Below are 20,647 nucleotides of genomic sequence, written 5' to 3' on the forward strand. Positions count from 1 at the left end.
TTATCATTGCTGTCAGGCAGAAACCTCCTCCTACAGTATATCCATATTCTAAGTGTGTGTGTGTGTGTGTGTGTGTGTGTGTGTGTGTGTGTGTGTGTGTGTGTGTGTGTGTGTGTGTGTGTGTGTGTGTCTGTGTGTGTGTGTGTGTGTGTGTGTGTGTGTGTGTGTGTGTGTGTGTGTGTTGTTGTGTTGGTGCAAATTAACACCCTACTTGATCATACTACACTTCAAAAGTAGCAGATATCAAAACACGGCGCAAATTGACAAGCTTGTAGATCTGTTACTTTTTGCAGATTTTGAATTTGAATGTAACATTTTTGGACATAATGAGGTTTCCACCTGACAGAGACAGTCTGAGATAATGATTAGCTCATTAGCTTGTGATCAGCTCAAATAACCGCAATTACTGTACGTTAGGTGATCATGTAATAATTGTGACAGGCCAAAGTGGCAGATCATGAGATTCAATCTGGCTGTTCCTGCATTGCCATGCTGCTGCCGTTTAGTCAGAGATGATACTAATTGTGTATGTATGTACCGCCAGAAAGGCAGGGCTGGCAGAGAGAGTAGGGTGCTCTTTATCAGCTGAAACTATCCACATCAGTGTGTCTGCGGCAGCGCCTTACATAAATTGATGGTTCACGTCCAAACTTCTACCCCGTCCTCTCCTCTTGAAGTTGAGGTCCCACCCACGCTCTCTCACGATCAAAGCTGACAGACAGGCTTTTGGTTCGCTTCACTCCGGCTCGTGTCTCATGCCTGTTGGTGGAAATCTCTGTACAGCTATACCAGGGAGACTGGCTCACCATTGCTACTGAGAAGCACTTCTTGGGGAATATAACTGTATTTTGTCTCATATGAAAAACTTCTTATGTCCAAAACTGTTACTTTTCAAGATTCAAATTCAAGGGTAGCAAAAGTAGCAGATCGACATGCTAGAAACGTGTCACTTTGCTCCACATTTCAAGCTTGTAGATCTGCTACTTTTCATGCTTTTGTGTGACGCTGTAGGGCCGGGGTGTTACTTAATTTACGAAGAGACACAAAACGATTTAAAACCTGTATAGGGGCTGCAACTGTTGATTATCTTCTTGGTGATTATTCTAACGATTGCACTTTGATTCATCTTAATCTTAATCGAGTGTGTTCTTTGGCTTTGTTAAAAATCGGCTAATCACAAAACAATTTTTTTGATGATCAATCAATTCATCTGATTAACCACTTACATGTAAGCTCTATTTTATACTTCCAGCCGTACAATGGTCTTGTGCGCAAATAGCCGATCTGCAAGCTCGGCAGTGGTGAGCTCCTTTTTAGCCAAAGCATTGCCTGAGGGTGTCTCTGTATTTAACCATTAGTGGAAGACAACTCATCTTCTGGCATCAAAGCGTTTCATAATGAACCCATCACCACAGTCCCAAGGAGAGGCAGCCATGGCCTTTACTAGACGGTTTTCTGTCAGTCATTGAATAAAGGATTTCTTGCTCTCATGTTGAATTGCTGCATACAGGGGAATTATTAGCCTAGAATCAGACAAATCCGCCGGTGCAAAAAGTAATATAGTCTGACTACGCAAGGCTAGGGAATTATTACATCGAAAATTCCCTGCGTTGCTTGCTGTTGAGAGGCATGGGTTGCTTATCTAACTCCAGCTTTGTGCTGTGCTCTACAGTAGTGGTTCCCCAAATTATGTTGGGGGGTCCCCAGATGATTAACTTAATGTGCAACATTGTTTTCTCACTCAACAAACAAACCTACATACAGTATCAGTGTATACTGTATATACCGTAAGTTAAATTAACCCTTTCCAAGCCACGGGGAGCCACTTAACTCATGGGATCCCACGAGGTGTCTACACGGTGTCTACACGCCAATCTCTTTGATGTCTCTGGAGGGGAGGCTCTCTCCATTCCGACATGTCGCCACTCCGAAATTGACTTCTTATTGTCGGAGTGGCGACACTTCCATGGGGGTTCGGTTTAGGGTTAGGGTTAGTGTCGGAATGGAGACATGTCGGAAAGGAGACATGTCGGAGTGGAGAGATGCACTCCTCTGGAGGCCCACGACGCGTTGACGTGTTTACTGTATTTACAGTATTAACTTTAAATCTCACTGTTAGGTTGGGGCTACGCATGGATGTAGCCCATTAGCCGCTAGTCGCTTCAAGTCGACGCTGAGAGCATCGCGTGGCCGTTTTTCTCCATATACTCCAATGCATTTCACCATCTTTAATGCCCTTTATCTCTGATGTTTGTTTTATGGCTAAAACTGTGGCGGGGTGCGGCAAAATGTCAAAACTTTGATCGGCAATGAACAGTTATGATCAACACTGCTCCATACAGAAAGTTACACAACAACATCCTGTCTGCGCTCATGTGACCAAGTGACATCATGACGCATGCATTGACGCAGCAGGGCCGGATTCAATACAATGGTGGTGGGCCTGGGCAGCGAGAGGGGATAAATGGGGCAATCCAGGGGCACCCGATGTGTTAATATTAAAACCGTAATATACCGGACATCTGAGCAAGGATGTCTCAGCTGCGCCGTCTTTTACCGTACTATTGTCATTAAAAACGAAATAAATGATTTTTATCCGAAAATCGGTGATCGTCTAACCTTCCCTAGTCACCGCTCGTCCATCGATAGCGCATGGCTCCTCTGACATGAAGCAGAAGTGACGTCAGGTCCTTTCCCTGTAATAGCTTCCCTGCTCCCGTCCGTTTTCTGTTTAGAAATTAGTGCTAGCACAGCTGGAGTGCTCGGGGCTAAGCTAGCGAAACTGTTCATATCTACTGTAGAGTCACACTTGGATTATTTGAGCCGACATTTACGTGAACGGATCGCGCACGCGAAACACACGGGGAGGAGATGCATCGGCCGAAACCGCCACTCTAAGCCAATGCAGAGGGAGGAATTTGGCTGGTGACTGTGGTGAGAATACAACGGGGATCGCATGATGTTTATGGGGGATGAAGACCACGTGATATAGCGCTGATGGTCTTGTAAAATGAATGCAGTTCAGATCATAATATAATAATAGAAACTTCACGGCTAATCTACCAACAAGCCATTCTATTTCGGCTGGCGAAGTGTTAATTACTTTTAAGACCTTTAATTTTTTAATACTAAATTGGCCCCATGCAGTTCAAATATGATTATTTGGGGGGGTCGCGGCCTGAATAGTTTGGGAACCCTTTAGGGATGGGACGATATGAACATTTCATTGTGACAAATAGAAATCACGATTTACGATATTATCGCGATAATCAAGATCCATTAACATTAGATGCAACATTTGCCAAAAAATAGCCGATCGCGAGTGTTTTTATCACGATAAACGATAATATCGCGTATCGTCCCATCCCTAGAACCCTTGCTGTACAGAATGGCAGGGCCAAGACCCTGGCACGAGGGACGAGGCGTGGTACAACTGCCTCCTCTGTTGACTTGGGAGTTCAGAGTTGAGTTATTTGCTCCATCACTATTGATTCTTTGTACAGTGAGGTAGAGTTATAGCACACAGTCACCTTGATGAAACCAGCAGCATATCTTTCTCCAGGGTTCCCACGGTCATGAAATTCCTGGAAATACTTTTGAATTAGAAAAAGAAAACCGTTTTCCAGGCCTGGTAAAGGAAATGGAAAATGTTTGCATATGCGTTGTTTTTCTAAAGCATTGCTGTGTTGCGTTGCACAAGCTGCGTGAGTGCGGCCACAGGACGTCACATGACGAAAATAATAGATGTACAAGCTAACAACACGTATGCACCGAGATACGCTGTTAGCTTGTAGATCTGTTATTTTTGTCTTTGTTATGATGCTTTTGTGTGACAATCGGCTGTAGTATGATCAAGTAGGAGGGGTTAATTTAAGGTTTTTGCCTGACAGCAACACTATCAGTAAATGATCTAGCAGCAAAAGGTATATTTACAGAAGGGTGCAACTCTTTAATTTCATCTGAAGAATTGTGAAATGGTGACTTTGTTATTTTTGAGAACACGCACATTTTGAAGCAACCGGTTTATTTTCTTTGATTTATGCTGTAAAAGCCTGAGGGATTAAAGTGACTTTTATTTACAAAGTGACATTAGGGAGCCAAAGCTCTTCTTCAGACATGTCTGAAGAAGGGTTTAACTACTAAAGGGTTTAAAGGTTTTTAAGAGTTTCATAGTTGGCTTTCATTTCCAGCGCTGTTGTTACTGTTGTGTGTGTGTGTGTGTGTGTGTGTGTGTGTGTGTGTGTGTGTGTGTGTGTGTGTGTGTGTGTGTGTGTGTGTGTGTGTGTGTGTGTGTGTGTGTGTGTGTGTGTGTGTGTGTGTGTGTGTGTGTGTGTGTGTGTGTGTGTGTGTGTGTGTGTGTGTGTGTGTGTGTGTGTGTGTGTGTGTGTGTGTGTGTGTGTGTGTGTGTGTGTGTGTGTGTGTTGGTTGGGCTGTCACGATTATGACCTTTTACTTGATGATTAATTGTCATTCAAATACTTTTGATTAACAATTTAATCGCGTTTTTAACGCTGAACATTGGCATTTCCGTTTGGCTTTTAGGCTTCTTGTTTATATCATGTAATAACTATACAAAAAAAAAGCTTGAAAAGTGGAAATAGACAAGCATTTTGAGCTTGTAGATTTCCACTATTTTCTTAAATGTTTGAAAATATCTGAACCTTTCTCAACATAGAAATGATTATGACGATTATGACCAGACGACTGCAAGGCACGTCAACTCATCCCATACTGACACATACAAATCAAATGTATATATTTTTTATCAGATCTAGAAATACATATTTGTCAGATCTATCAGTGATTATCTCAAATCATTGTGATTAGGCGATTATGTAATTAATGTGACAGGCCTATTATTAACGTGACAGGCCTATAATGGGTTGGTTCATGAAACATTGTAACTGTGTTGTTTCAGGTCAGTTCGAGAGGCCTCTCAACAAGTACATCCGTCATCACGAGGGCCTGTCCTACGACACAGCGGCGCTGCACAGCAGTCACCAGAGAGCCAAGAGAGCACTGTCACACCAAGACAAGCTGCTGCAGCTGGACTTCCACTCTCATGGAAGGTCAGATACAGTACATACTTACACTTAACTCTGCTACTGTACCTTCACTTGTACTCGCATTTGCTCCCTCTCTGCTGCTTACCATCACCTCTACTTTGTACGGTAGTTGGTTTTACTTCATACTTATAGCTATGTTTATTTCAACGTTCGTATATTATATTGTTGCTGTCGGGCAGAAACCTCTTATCTCTAGATTGTAACTCTTTGTGTTTTTTCGTAAATGGTCGCCCTACTTGATCATACTACAGTGTCACACACGAGTAGCAGATCTGCAAGCTCAAAACACAGTGCGAAGGGACACGTTTCGAGCGTGTAGATCTGCTATCTTTTTTACGTGAATCCTATAAAGTAATCCGTTTGGACATATGAGGTTTCCACCCGACAAACGATACGCAAAACGGTGTTGTTGAACGTAATCAGTATAGTATTTTATTTAACACAATTGCACTAAATTACTAAGGTCTCACTTTTGTTTACATTCACCAAACACATTATGTGTATCCTTGAGGCCTAATAAGCAATGTTGAATGTCCTCATGAAAAGCAAATCATATCGACCTCTCCAACCTCAGTATTCTTCACCTGGGAGGACCCTCACAAATATTTACACGTTGTTTTCTTTTGTTTTCTCCGTTCTAATTTATATTATAGTCAGGCTTGTGTTTCTTTGCTGTTGTGACATACAATTAGCCGCTTCTCTTCCTCCAGTCAACGTTGTTTGCTAGTGTTCTGCCAAAGGAAGAGGATCTATTGCCTTGTTTTCCATCCATTTTGGACCAATTAATGAAACAATCTTTTGAAAGAGGCCATCCTCTCTTTAGCAAAGAAAATGTGTACTACTTCACACATACAGTAGACATACTGTAGAAAGGTAGACACCTCCTCCGGCTCTGGAGCGTCTGTACCGCGGGCAGGAAGGAGGTGTGCATCATAGAAACTGAAGGTTGGTAGGCCCATCATGATCTAGATAGGCCAATCAGAGGCAGGTGGGGGCAGGTTTTTTCGTAACTCAGGTTGGGTTCGGATATAGGAACTGAGGACACAGCTGATGTGCCCTCTGGTCTTTTTGAACGCGCTGTTGTGCCTTGTGGTTTTTAAGATTCTGACAAGTCCCGGAAAAGACGCGCTGTAATTGAGCAGTAGTAACTTTGAATGGCAGCTTGCCTTTCGCAACTTACGCCCTCCCGTTTTAACAGGTCGCTCCAATGAACTGCAGCGGCGAATGAGGTATCTAGGTCTTTATATCTATCTCTACTCATGGTGTTTTGTGCACCCGTTTCTCCTGCTGTTCTTTATAGCGCCATTTCGTCAGCTAGTGGTCAAAAACTCAATTGTAATGAAAAACTCTTAACACATCACTCCATTCCACTATATTGTAATTCCTCTATAGTAGATCAGAAGGCTTATTTTTAGCTGAATCATAATGCGGAACTTTACACCAAAGCATTTATCGACAGGCCGTGGTAGCAGTGACGGTGATTGAAGTAGACATTGCATAAAGTTGTTCGCTATCCTTTTCCTGTAAAAGGGGAAGTGGTGTAAGCCACACAGCCATTTCCTGGTACAGGGTCAGCGTTTTAAGCAACGCGCTCAACACTATTGAAGAACTAGAAGGGGGCGTTAATGACCTTATTCTGTGGCTTCTCTAGCAGCAAGGGCCCCTTGTGTAACAGACACCCAGAGCCCTCAGGCAGATGCTCCTGTGAGCAGCTACTGACCACCAGCAGCCTGCTATCTGAAGCTCTCTAGACTGAACCAGGCCGACCACATTATTGCATCCTTTACTACAGCGGGGGTACTCGGTACTCGCTAAACCTTTTCATGTCAAGGACCTCAAATAGATTTTTGCCACGGAATGTTTTGTGCCAGAGATGCCCAGAAGAGATGATTTGTGTTAAAAAATGCAAAATTCAAAATACAATTATTCAATTCAATTATTCTGTTTAGGAAACATTGGATTGTTATTGCATGCAGTAAGAAAGACCGTTAAAGGATGTGTATTTGTGGTGTTCTTGATAACAGACTGTAGCAGAGATGGTGAGCAGAGCTCCATATAGCTACTGAAAAGTGCCCCGAATGTCTGGTGAAAATTAGGAAGGCTCATTTTTTTTTTTGTAGAATTATTTTTATTCTGGGGGGGGGGGGGGGGAGTATATTCTGGGGGGGAACCCAGTCTGTGTATATAGGGGTTTTAGTGGTTAAGGACAATTGAATCATGGAAATAATTAACTACGGCCATATATGCCATCATTATGGATTAAAGCAAAATAAAATCTGATGACCACATAATTTATGAAATGGCGTGAAAGGATCCCATCGCACACTAGACATATCCGAGATCTACAAGCTTACAATGCATCACACTGCGTTATGTTGTAAGCTTGTAGATAGCCTATTGTTGGTGCAGACTTTTATGGAATCCAAATGACTGAAATCAGTCGTGGCGACTGAGAACTTTAATCCTTGTCGTCTTTAAATATTGACCTTTGACCCCTGACCGTACCCCCTCTTCTTCCACCACCACATCGGCCAAGTTTGAACCAACTCAGAATAAAACGACAGCAGAGTTATAAAGTTATAAAGTTTGAACCAACTCGGAATAAAATGACAACAGAGTTATAAAGTTTGAACCAACTCAGAATAAAATGACAACAGAGTTATAACGCATGGGATTGACCAAACAGAAAGTTGCCAGCCGATTTCAGGAACACTCACTCTGCAGGGCGCAAGGTGTAGTGCGACTTCCATTTCCACTAATGATGCCCAATGGACACTGTGTTCTGTATTTCAGCTATTCCCACTGATGTACCTCAAAAGGCAAAACGTCTCTTTTATCCTTTTAAAACCAGCAATCATAATTGCATATAGTGCCTCTAGGATATGAAGCCGAAAATGCCTTGCACTCTCCGGCAAGACCTGACTTACCTCCAACATGAAAAACCTTTACATTTCCATTCACCTCTCATGGTGTTTTGGTACTTTTCATATCCTCTCTGTAATACACGACTCACTCTCACACACACACGCGCGCGCACACACGCACACACACACACACATGCACGCACGCACACTTACATTTTTCAAGACAAACCTGCAGTTGTGGGAGCCTACAGGCGGCATCTCTTCTCTGTTCCTCTCTTTTCCACTCTCCTACTGGAGCTGTCTGCTTTTCACATTTTCCCCGCTGTCTCCACTGAGTGCAAAAGAGACTAAAAATAATTTATCCTAAGAGCCCCTGTCATTTATTTTGCTAGCCCCTCCTGGCCTGTACCCGGTTATATTCTGGATATATTCAAATTCTTCTCAGACTAAATCCTGTGTCCTCTTTAGCCCCTTCTACAGTATGTCACTATACTGTCTGATTTATACTCGTTTGCACTTTGCACACTGTGTTGTATAAAAGCATAGAAGATCAAGCAGGTTCATGAATAGAAGATAGATACCTTTATTATCACAAGGGGGGAAATCAGTCGCCCAGAGGAAGCACAGCAGTTTAAGGTTTAGAAAGTTACAGAGAAGTAAGAAAAAGAAGAAAAGGGCTGTTGTGTACACTGTACAGTCAAAAAGAGCATGGCACAATAAAAGAAGAATGTACACATAAAGTGTCAAAAAAAGTGTGTGTTGGAGAGTTAATTATGACCATCTTCATTCTTAGCAAATTGTGAATGCTTGTGAATGCAGATGAAAAGCTGAGCTTGCATATGTTATTTTAAAGCTCAGGTTATTTCAGGTAATAACAACAGAGATGGGTGCTCTACTGTGTATCAGTGCTTCTGTATTTGGCTGTGGATCCCCATCTCAAAAATATTTTGTACCGGGAACTCCAGAACCAAAAATGTAAGTTAAGAATGTTTGCTTTAAAAACATTTATATTCAAAGATTTGCAATTAGGCCTAAATGTTCACAATTTTTTAACATGATCTTCAATTTGTTCTAGCCAATGTATAAAATATGGTTGAAGTGGTTAAAATGATTTTGATTATTAATACATTTTGCTGTGGACCGTCACCCTCTGCCCTCTGGTACCCCCCAAAGACCCCTGGTGGTCCCCAGACCCCACTTTAAGAACCACTGATTCAGTGCATGCTGAAGTTTCACCCTACATAGTATGGTGAATCTAGTATCAAATGACTATAAACCATTGTTTATTGTATAGAAAGCGCTTCCGAATTGGTGTTTTCCATAATTATGGATTCAGATCCAACTTTATTATACCTCACAGGGACATTTGTTTGATCCACTGCTCCAGACATAAAAAAACACAATAAAATCCACAGTAAAAACAATACAATCCACAGTCATCATTAACCACTTAAACCTTATACATCTTGACCGGGTTCCCCCAGTGGTCTATCCTCGGCCCCCTCCTCTTTTTATTTTACTTTTTATTTTTTTTACCACTGGACAAGAGGCATAGCAGGGTGTCTTGTAGATCAGGGCACTACTGGACAAGGCATACTGTAGGAGGGGAGGCTGTGAGTCCTTTTCTGTTTGGAGGTGGTCAAAGAAAATCATAACTTGCATTTCTGGGTCATATTTTCCAAAATAGTCTAGACTAGAGCAGTGGTTCTGAAACTTTTTCAAGTCATCGACCCCTCTCCTCCCAAAATTACAATGTATAGAGGGTATGCGCATGCATAAAGTGAATAGCAATTCGAGTGGCAAAGTGAGTGACCAAGTGAGTTTAATGTTGTTTAATGCAATCAGATAGGACTTTTCTGTTTGGATGTATGGGCTGTCAAGGCCAGAAAGTCGTTTTTTGCCACTCAGTAGGCTTTCCCGCATAACTTCCGGGGTACGATGAGGATGTCACGTGCATACCCTCTATTTGATTGCAAAACACCAGCTCAAAAATGTGTTGGGTCAGGGACCCCAAGAAGCAACCTTTAGTGTCTGTCTGAGTGTCTGGCCCTGTTACAGCGCCACCAGGAGGCGGGTTTGAGTAAAACATTTTTGGACAGTACTCCTACAGATTTTGTCCAAACATCATGCCGATCGGTACACAGTATCTCTATAGCCATTAAATGAAACGGGTATTTCTTACATTGATGCTCCTACATATTATCATGCAAGCACCAGTTAAAGTTACTTTCCATCCCTCATATACTGTGTGCACAGTGCACGCCCCATAAAGAGCCGTTTTTGGGCCCATGGGGGCCCTAAGCGTGATTCTGCTAGGGGGCCTTCCTGCGGGCGCGAGCGTAGCGGGCGCGAGCGTAGCGAGCCCCCGCGAAAAAATAATAGGCCTAATATTTTTTATCATTTTTTAATCCATTTTATAATGGAAATATATATATATATATATATATATATATATATAAATGAATAAATACAAAAGGACAACAACAGGCAACGTATTTTTGCTGTTTGAAAAATAATAGGCCTAATATTTTTTATAATTTTTTAATCCATTTTATAATGGAAATATATATATATATAAATAAAAAATATATATAAATGAATAAATAAAAAACAACAACAACAGGCAACGTATTTTTGCTATGTTTGATTTGTTCTTTTCTTATTTAAACACCTGGAACACCTGCAGCACCCCTAGGCCCCCTTGCCTACCCCTACCAAGGGGCAGGACTCTGCCAGTGACTGGCAGAGTCCTGCTCAGCAGCCACTGTGCCAAATTCACTTTCACTTTCAACGGTGTGGATGCTCGGAACGAGTCGGAAGCAAAGAAAGTCACCACAGTTTGATTTGATCATTCCTTAGTCAATTATGAAGGGATTTCAAAAATTAAAACGTCTCCATATTGCTTGGGAAGTCTACTTCGCAGAGAAACCGTGGCCTTTGCGATTCGCTAATCGCGGGATTTCGCATCGCGATTTCGGTTTGAAAACGATTAACCATGCAGCAGTACGTTCTTTTCTGCAGAGAGGAGGGGGGCGGTGGGGGCCTTTTTGGTCGGGGGGCTCTACGCAGACTGCGTAGTCTGCCTATAGGGGGCGCCGGCGCTCACTGCACATCATTTCGGAGCTCTTATCTTCGAACGGGTAAGGGCTAGTATATATGTTACAGTATGTTCAAGAAACCAGTAAAAGTTGTCAAGGAGCACTCGTTTTGACGTTCACCACACACTAATCACCACCAGATGGCGACGTCAGCCACTGGATAAGAGAGTTACGTCACGCTTTGAACTCGCCGCAGACCGGAAGTGTTTACTCTTTATTTACTAGCCTAGCCTAGCCTAGCCTAGCCTAGCCTAGCCTAGCCTAGCCTAGCCTAGCCATTAGCTCCATTGTAGTCACTTGGACAGGGCGTTTAACGTGCGCTTGCCCAGGCCTTACGGCCTGGGCATAAATATAACGATTGCATTCACCACGGCTTCGTAACTCGCGCGGCGCTCCGCCGGCCGCGCGGCCCTGGCCCGCTCTTCGCGGCCACTCGCGCCTGCGGCGCTCGGGGGGGAAGAGCAGGACCAAGGTCCGCTGGCCTTCGCGCCGCTTGGGGCTTCGTGGACCCAGGGGGGCCTCGTAACTCGTTTGGGCTTCGTGGATACAGGGGGGCTTCGGTAGCCGCTCGCAGTGTCGTGGACAATAGAGCGGCGCACCGCCTGGAGTACGTTGTATTGGCGACCGCTTGCTCCGCCCCGTGCCGCACCACGAGTGCTCCGCGTCTCGAATGTGCTGTTTCTCTAATATACTATGACATATATATATAATAGCCAACAATACTCTAGGTGGTGATGGTTATGCTTTACTGTATATCGTCGTTGTCGGGCAGAAACCTCGTATCTGTTTCAAATTTGTATGTTCTTTTGCAAAGTAAAGCCCTGCTTCATCATACAAGGCCGTCGCACAAAAGTAGTGAAAACGGCAGATCTACAAGCACACAACGCCTCGCACCGTAGATCGGCTGTTTTCACTAGTTTAGTTCATTTTTAAAATGATAAATACAAAATGAACGGTTTTGGAGATACAAGGTTTCCACCCGACAGCGACGATATGATATCATGGAGAGAAGTACTGTACAATAACACTAATGCCAGTGGTACGGTCGTTCTGCCGACGAGCGGCGTAGAGCACAGGGCTAAAACCATAGTCATACTGTAGCTGCTACAAGGACAACCTGAACCATAACAAGATTAGCTGCAACATAAACAATAGATATCAGGCATAGCGGAGACATGTTGGCCCCTACAGGCTACCAAATATAATGTCCTTGATGCATTATAGAAGTACTATATGTGATGGTAAAATACAAACAACTATTAAAACAATATAGTATAATGTATAATTCTTCCTATATTTAGTTATTTTTCAACCACTTTCAATCTGTCATTATATGTGGGATTAAAAAGAAAAAGTGTGTTTCAGCTATTTCAGTTTTGATTGACCAACCCACCAAGGAGAAAAATCCATGAGGACGGAAGCATTTTTTTTCAGTTAATACTAGGATTGCACTAATAGTTGCACTAATTCACACCAACAGGCAAGTGGATTGTATTACGTGACAGTGGTGTGAGCAGGACAGCAACTCTACACCACAAGCTGTTTATAGGGGTGTTTGGGGCCTTTCCAGCAGTCAGGGTTATAAGCTGTTCTTATGCCAGGACACCATTCAGGTGTCTTTGTGTTGTGAAAGTGACAGCGTTATGTTTGTGGTAAGTGCCCTGCGTGTCTGTCTCAGGCCAGGATTGACATGGCAAGCCACAGTGACGCTGCATTCTAGAGATCCGTTTTTACCACTTACAGCTACAATCGTGTGTGTGTGTGTGTGTGTGTGTGTGTGTGTGTGTGTGTGTGTGTGTGTGTGTGTGTGTGTGTGTGTGTGTGTGTGTGTGTGTGTGTGTGTGTGTGTGTGTGTGTGTGTGTGTGTGTGTGTGTGTGTGTGTGTGTGTGTGTGTGTGTGTGTGTGTGTGTGTGTGCGTGCGTGTGTGTGTGTGCGTGTGTCTGTGTGCGCAGCAACTTGTGATCTTGTGGATGGCTATTATCGCTATTTTGGAACATTTAAAAAATGTAGGACAAATTTCATCTAGCTAAATAGGGACAACTAGTTTACACCTAATTTAGACCACAGTCCACTTTAAACCTGTGATCCCCTGCCCCTTGGGTTTCTGACAATGTGGCCTCCTGAACAATTTAGTTGAATACCCCTGCTGTACTGTATACTGTTCATGCCAGCTCTGCCTCCTACCACCACAGTGAGGTCACCCCTCATCATATTCAATTCATGGATCCACATACTGTACAATTCACAGATCCATGCTGCTTTCTCAGAATGTGGAAGCGGAATACCACTGTCTGTGTGAATACAGCATAACTTTGAAAGAGGAGAATAAAAATGCCTATATAGCTGTACAAGCTCAGAGCTACAGTAGTTTCCAGTTTACATCAATGGACAACCTCTTAGACATACATATAACTGGCTGAGTTTTTCTTTTGGCAGGGCATGTATGGGCCACTGTTTATTTAAAGTTGTGTGCATAAATGGCGTTTGGGTTAGTTATCCATATATTGGATCATAGTTTTTATGTTTTGGATACTAATTAGAAAAGACAAAAATGTAATCACGTGGTTCTCGGGACCCACACAGGAACGGCGTAGCTCCAATGTGGACCGATTATCGAAACGGGCGATTATCGAATTCGATATTCATACAATTTATTAATATAAAAAAATATCGATATCGGAAAAAAAAGGTTGGGGGAAAAAAAAAGAATAAAATATTACAGCAAATTTAGAAGACATATACAAACAGCACAATCCATGAAAAATGCCATATCGGTCGACCCCTAATCTCTGACTTATCAGACTCAGTTGTCTATTACGTGTGACTCAAAATGTGTGCAGGGTTTCAGCCTGATCTGAGCCCTTTAACTTCCATTACAAAATGTAAAAATATTTTCTAAAATATCATCATCATCTGTGTTTACGTCCGGAGACATTGGTGGAGGTACTTCTGCAGCGTGCGTGATGGGTCCAGCAGTTTGCATCATTACTGTTGGCCTCCTGCAGAGCCACGCCATAAAAACACTCTTCATGAGTAACTCCTTTATAACTCTGAAAATAAAATGGCTGGTTACACATTGTACTGTACAACACATACATACACAGGCAACAGCAGTCTGGAAACGTGAAGTCATGCATCATGTGAGGCCAAGTGGGATATATACTGCAACCACCTGTAGCTCTAATCCCTCCAAGTTCCCTTGTTCAGATTTATTGACAGATTGGACGACGTGTCCTTTTTCTTTTTCTTTTTTTGTAGCAATAGTGCCAGATCTTTGAGAGCAATGTTAAAGAAAGGAAGCTGACTTTATCCTAGTGTATGAAAGACTGTGTTGTATCCGTGGACAGGACTTGTCTTGAACACTCTCCTTTCTTTGCCTGGGAGGCCCGTCTTCTGTCTTGCTGTGTGGAGGAGAGCTGTATGACTGTCAGATGCTAGATCACTTGTGTGCAGCATGCTGGTCTTGGCCTGAATAATTCATAAAGTCAGCTGCTGGCCCTTTAGTCTAGCTCAGCACTAGTGCCTCTGTTATAAAGCTCTCCTATTTCTTTGTCCCGTTAAAGGGGATATTTCGCTTTCAAACATGTTTGGGGTCATTTTAACGTCTACTCAGGCTTTTGTGAACACCCCAGACAGTTTTTAAGTTCCTTGATTCGGTATTTAGATATTTGATATTTAAATTGTATCTGACACGCCCCTTCCTATGCAAGCCCATTATAACTTCAGACTCCATTTTAACCATGATAGATTCATCGAAACACCCGTCCTTGGTTCTGGTGAATGATATTGTCCTTCTATGTGTGAGGGGACTGTGCTACTACTTTTTTACATTAATGTTTAATATGTTTTGGGGAAAATTTTAATAAAATAACACAATAAAATACTTAAATAAATAAAATGTATAAAAATGTGAATTGAAAAAACCCGCCCCCCTCACATATTAGACATCTAATATCAGTCACCAGAACCAAGGACGGGTGTTTGCGATGAGTCGAACGTGGTTAAAATGGAGTTTGAAGTTACAATGAGTTGGTATAGGAAGGGGGCTCACAACGCATCGCGCTTGTGTACCTGGGATGCGTACGCTATACAGTAGATCCTTTTTTCCCCCATGGTTCTAGCCTGTTTATCTATGTGTTGTGTTTGTGTGTACAGGATTGGACATGCTTATTGCGACCGTAGGTCGCACTTACTATCAAAACCTGCACAAACTGTGAGTGAGTCAGTCAGTCTGTCCGTCTGTCTGTCACACCTCACACGTCACACTGTTGCCCTGCTCATATCTCCGCAACCGTTGCCCCGATCCATGCCAAATTTTGCACACACGCTCCTTGGCTGCCAAACTACAACCTCCAAGGACCCCCGGAGCTCCAGGGACCCCCAGGTCCCTGGGGGACCCCCAGATGTAAAAAATGACCAAATGTGCAAAAATGACCAAATGACCACCCCAACGGGGCTGCTCACGGGGAATTCCCGGGGACCACCGACTCCTGGTGCTCCAGAACGGATGCAAAAGTGGTGGCGCCCCCAGTGGAGGACCCCCTCCACTGCAGCTCACATAAAATGCCGTAACTCGGGCTAGGAGGGTCCGGGAGAGCCGGGGCCGGTACCTATTCGTCCGCCAAGGCAACGCGGACACCCCACCCCTCATTTCTCACATGGCCCTCTTCTAGCGCCACCATGAGGCCGATTTTTAAAACACATTTTTGGACACTGCTCCTACAGTTTTTGCCCTAAAATCACGCAAATCGCTACACAGTATGTCTACACTCATCCCATCACCATGAATCTGTCCCATATAGCGCCACCTTCAGGCCGATTTTTAAAAACACATTTTTGGACACTGCTCCTACAGATTTTGCCCTAAAATCACGAAAATCACTACACAGCATGTCTACACTCATGTCATCAACATGGATCAGGAAGATTTTGGAAAAACAAACTTTTGCCCTATTTGTGGAGATAGGGAGTCTTACTGGTAATAGAACATTTTATCACCTTTACTTTACAGTCTTTCCATCTCGTCTCTGTCAGGTGGAAACCTCATATGTCCAAAACTGTTACTTTTCAGGACTCGAAAACAGCAAAAGTAGCAGATCTACAAGCCACGTTTCAAGGTTGTGGATCTGCTACTCATCATGCTTTTGTGTGACACAACAATAACAACATGATTTTCTTTGTTTGCTTTTCAGAATACTTTTAATCATTATTATTATCTCCCCGTCAACTCCTTCCATGTCAAAAATATGTCCCATGTTTCCAACCCACTCTACCACTACCGCAATAATTGAATCCATTTCTCTAGTTTTTGTTTCATAACCTTCCTCTATTATTTCACTGCTCAAGAGTATCGCAGGAATTGTCTGTATTATTACGTATTCCCAGTTAAAAAGTACTGTCATTAAAACTGTCTTGCCGAAACGACTAGCAGGGCTATTAACTATTAACACTAAAGAACACGCAACTACTCAATTCTCCATTATATTACTCAAAGGTCTCCATGCATAAAGATTGTTTAATCTAGTTGCTTTTTGCTGCTGCCTATAAGAGCGTGTTGGACTTATTGAATTGATAGCCACACAGTCATTTCACCCTCTAGTCTCTTAATTTGGACTGTTGAGAATTATTTATTGCATTTTCTATCACTCCTAATAGTTATTATTCCTCAGCTTTTCCACAGTCGATGAAAATATGTACATGCTTTTACAGACAGGGGGTTGGGCGGTATTCATTTTGTTCTGTCAAACGGTCCCCAAAAATGACTGATGATACTAATTACGGGTAATTACAAAACAGAAAGAGAAATGTAGCTGCACAGGACTGGAGGGAGGGAGCCAATGCAGATATCACAGGCCCAGATATCTCCCACTGCTGGCAGCGTTTGTGTTGTTTAGACACTATTCCATACGTCTCCAGTCCTAACCACATAAGCACTATATAGTTTGTTGTAGGATGAACAGTGAATATAGCTAATCTACAAGCTCACAACGCATTGTATTGCAAGGCTATTTTTGGAGCGGTGAAAGCGCTCCCAATAGACAGGTATGTCTGTGGCTGGCTGGCTGGCTATGTGGCTGGCTGGCTGGGTATGTCTGTAGCCTGGCAATACCTTGAGTGGCCACACAAGTTAAAGGAGGGGCGCTGTTGTGCAGGCACAAACACACACACACACACACACACACACACACACACACACACACACCGCTCCACTTCGAACCGAGGTTTGATTTTTGCTATTTGTCGTGCCAAAAGACAGGAACTCAGTTTGGCGTCAAATTTTAAGTAACATTCTAACCATATGTTGGAACTCACTTCTATGGTGCAACTGGTTTATAAAACACATGAACCCTCGCATCCCTATGCTGGACATGTGATGATAGGCGAACATTCAGGGAAAGTACAGCAGTTGAACATTCAGGAAGACCCTTGGGGGACCCCGGTCAGCTCCTATGCATTGAGATTCAAATTCAATCAAAGCTACTTTGAACTTAACACATTCAATAATACGGGACAGCATCTGTGTCGTTTTAGATTTTAGCCATATGTCATACTTTGGCTATTAAAAAATAGCAGATATATAAGCTCATAGCTTGTAGATCTGCCCTTTTTTAATCTTGAGAATTTGTACAAATCTTTGAATATAATTATGTATTCTTTAGAGCGAACATTTTTCATTGCTTCTAGGTTGCTGGAACAAACTATTTTGAGATGGGGGCGTGTCCGTGGCCAAATACTATAATGTTGGGTGGTCCTTTACATGAAAAGGTTTGAGCAGCACTGATAGTACAGTAGCTACATAGGTTCTTTTCAGGGAAGACATTTTGGAATGGGCCTCAGGTCTAGCTGGTGCAACAGGGTGCCTGGCTCCAATGTGTTGTAAAGCACAACACCTCTCTTGCCACTGGGTGTGGTACACCACTATATTTGCTTCATGGTCAGAATGTTATTGAGGAACTATGACCTAAGAATAATAATCCTTTATCACTGAATTGCTCTGATACTCAGTTTCAGTTCCAGATTATGAGAAGAGAGTTGTTAGAAGTCCTCCACTCCTCCCTCCTTACTATTAATGTCTCTGTTCCTGATTGTCTATATTTATAAATTAATATTTGTATGTCCAAAACCGCCTTTCACCGCCTGACTTATACATAGTTTAGTGAGACTCGTTCATTAATGAAAAAAAAAACCACAAAAACATATTTAGAATATGGAGATTAGACAGCAACGATATAATGAATCTGTCACTGTGTAGACTTTTCTTTGATGCTCACCAATGTTCAAAAGCATAAATCCGAACCATCTCTTTCCGTTGCACAGTGTGTCTTAATTAGGCTACAGTAAGTAACCAGGCTGGTCAGGTCATGCCAACACAAAACTAAAATCTACACACTCAGACAAATCACTACACTGTAAAATCCTCAATTTCAATTTAACTTTGAGAGAGTTAGATTAACACCCAGGAGTTATACTGTGTAGGCTTTTCAGGAATTTCTAGTTTGCACAACAAATCGTCTTTATTTTCACAGGTTGGGATCAGATTTGTTATGGCAACATGGATGAATGTACCCCATTTTAACCTTACCGCAACATTTTACCCGATATAACCTTACCGTAACATTTTATTTGATTATTTGACTGACAACTATTTCCACGACTTGTTTTACGATTTTTATCCTGTTAATGTAAGTGGAGTTGATTGCTGCCAAACGTAAGTGTTGTTGTGTTTTATTACGGGAGACTTTCTCATTGAGGATTTACTTACTCTACACCTCTTATGTGTTGGTACCACCATTATGACCATGTGTTGGCCACCATTATGACATTTTACTCGATGATTAATTGTCGCTTAAATAATCGCGATTAACGATTTAATTGTGTTTTTGCCAATGAACACAGGAATATATGAATACAAATATATTTCTGTTTGCCTTTTTGGCTTTGTACTAAAAAGATTTCCCAGGGCAGTGTTGGGCGAGGTCAAGCCATCTAGCACCCTCCTCTCCTGTACAGTGATGGCGGCCATGGTGCGCCCTGCATCACTGGGTTGTGGTCCTGGTGAGCTTGAGGCTCTCCATGGAGCTCCGGTGAAGTTGAGCCATTGTCTACCACAGTGGTTCTCAAATTCTTTTGTGTCAAGGACCCCCAAATTGATATGTATTTGGCCCGCGGACCCCCATCTGAAAAGTGCCAGGGACCCCCAGAAGAGAGAAGATTTATGTAGAAGGAAAATCTTAATTATTCAAAAGTTTCCAAACCTTTTTGATATGTTTTGAATCATTTCAATAATAGCAGATGTACAAGCTCACAGTGCGGCAGCTGGCCACTCAAATTGTATTCATAACGTACATTTAAAATTACAGAAGCCAACTAAAGTGCTATACAACACAGCAAGAGAACAACAGAATATACACATACAGTAAGTACATGCAGAGATAATTGAATACAAGTTGAAATACACAGCAGAAAATGTTGAGGTGGAATCTATGGTCCTGGGGTACCAGTTTCAGCTGTTCTCAAAGTCCAGAAAAGATATGTCTCCAGTAATGATTTAAAAGTTTCTATGGACTGGGAGGCTCTATAATGTTAAGCGGCAGGCTATTTCCTGCAAAGGCTTCATTTCCTCAGGTCTTTGACCTGGTCACAACCAGCAGCAGCTGGTCGGCCAACCTGGTCTGGGTGAAGTGTAGTCCTGAATAAGGTCAGCGAGGAAAGGGGGTCAAGCCCATTTCTAGCTTTAAAAACAAACATTAAAAGCTTAAAATCGATTGGACTGGAAGCCAATGAAGAGAGGTCAGAACAAATCCTGTATGTATTTGTTGCTTTAGAAATGTGCAGATACCTTGCCTAGTCCTGAAATCACAAACATAAGAATGCTGCCCATCATGTTTTGTGTGTTGTGAACTTGACCCTGGGGTCACAAGTGGGTTCATGTGGGCACTTGTGACCCTGGGGTCACAAGTGGGTTCATGTGGGGTCATGCCTATGTGTTCCCTCAGCCTTGTGTATTTGAGAGAACACAGGGCTGAACATAATATTAAAAAAGAAGCCCTGTCAATATTAAAAAAGAAGCCCTGTCAATGATTGTATCGTTATATTTTTGCTTTTACACTGTGTTTTCACCTCGCACTACAATATTGTCCTCTGTTCTCATAAGTGGTGCGTCGGCTCTCCAGAGTGCAGGCCTCTGTTGTACTTTTATTCATAAATTTAGCAAAACCACAACAACGTAATTCACTCCATGCTGGCGGCTGAAAGCAACAAAGACACCTCAGATGGCTGATTGATGCCAACAAAGCCATTTGCTACTCAGTGATTGCTCCTTTATTTCCATTTACTTGTATCGTTATATTGTTGCTGTCGGGCAGAAACCGCTTATCTCCCTATTTTTGTAAATTAACACCCAGCCATACTACAGCGTCACGCAAAAGCATCAGAAGTAGCAGATCCACAAGCTCGAAACGTGTTGCAAAGGGCCCCTTTTTGAGCTGTTAGATCTGCTACTTTTTTATGTTTATTTTTATTTGAACCCTGAAAAGTGGCAGTTTTGGACATACAAGGTTTCCACCTGGCAGAGATTGATGATGTGCATTTGTGTTTGTTGTCACTTTGTTTCATTCA

The 20,647-nt window shown here is 42.5% G+C and overlaps 1 protein-coding gene across 1 annotated transcript in view; it reads left to right on the top strand.

Annotated features, from left to right (window-relative positions):
• adam10a (ADAM metallopeptidase domain 10a) overlaps window positions 1-20,647 on the top strand; it is a 122,260-nt gene that overhangs the window by 22,357 nt on the left and 79,256 nt on the right. Inside the window, exon 2 of the mRNA XM_080729841.1 lies at window positions 4,919-5,069. Coding sequence (XP_080585967.1) covers window positions 4,919-5,069 — 151 coding nt within the window. The remainder of the gene's footprint in view (window positions 1-4,918; window positions 5,070-20,647) is intronic.

The sequence above is a fragment of the Nannobrachium achirus genome (genome assembly GCF_963921795.1).
Source record: "Nannobrachium achirus genome assembly, chromosome: 7".
Taxonomy (NCBI): domain Eukaryota; kingdom Metazoa; phylum Chordata; class Actinopteri; order Myctophiformes; family Myctophidae; genus Nannobrachium; species Nannobrachium achirus.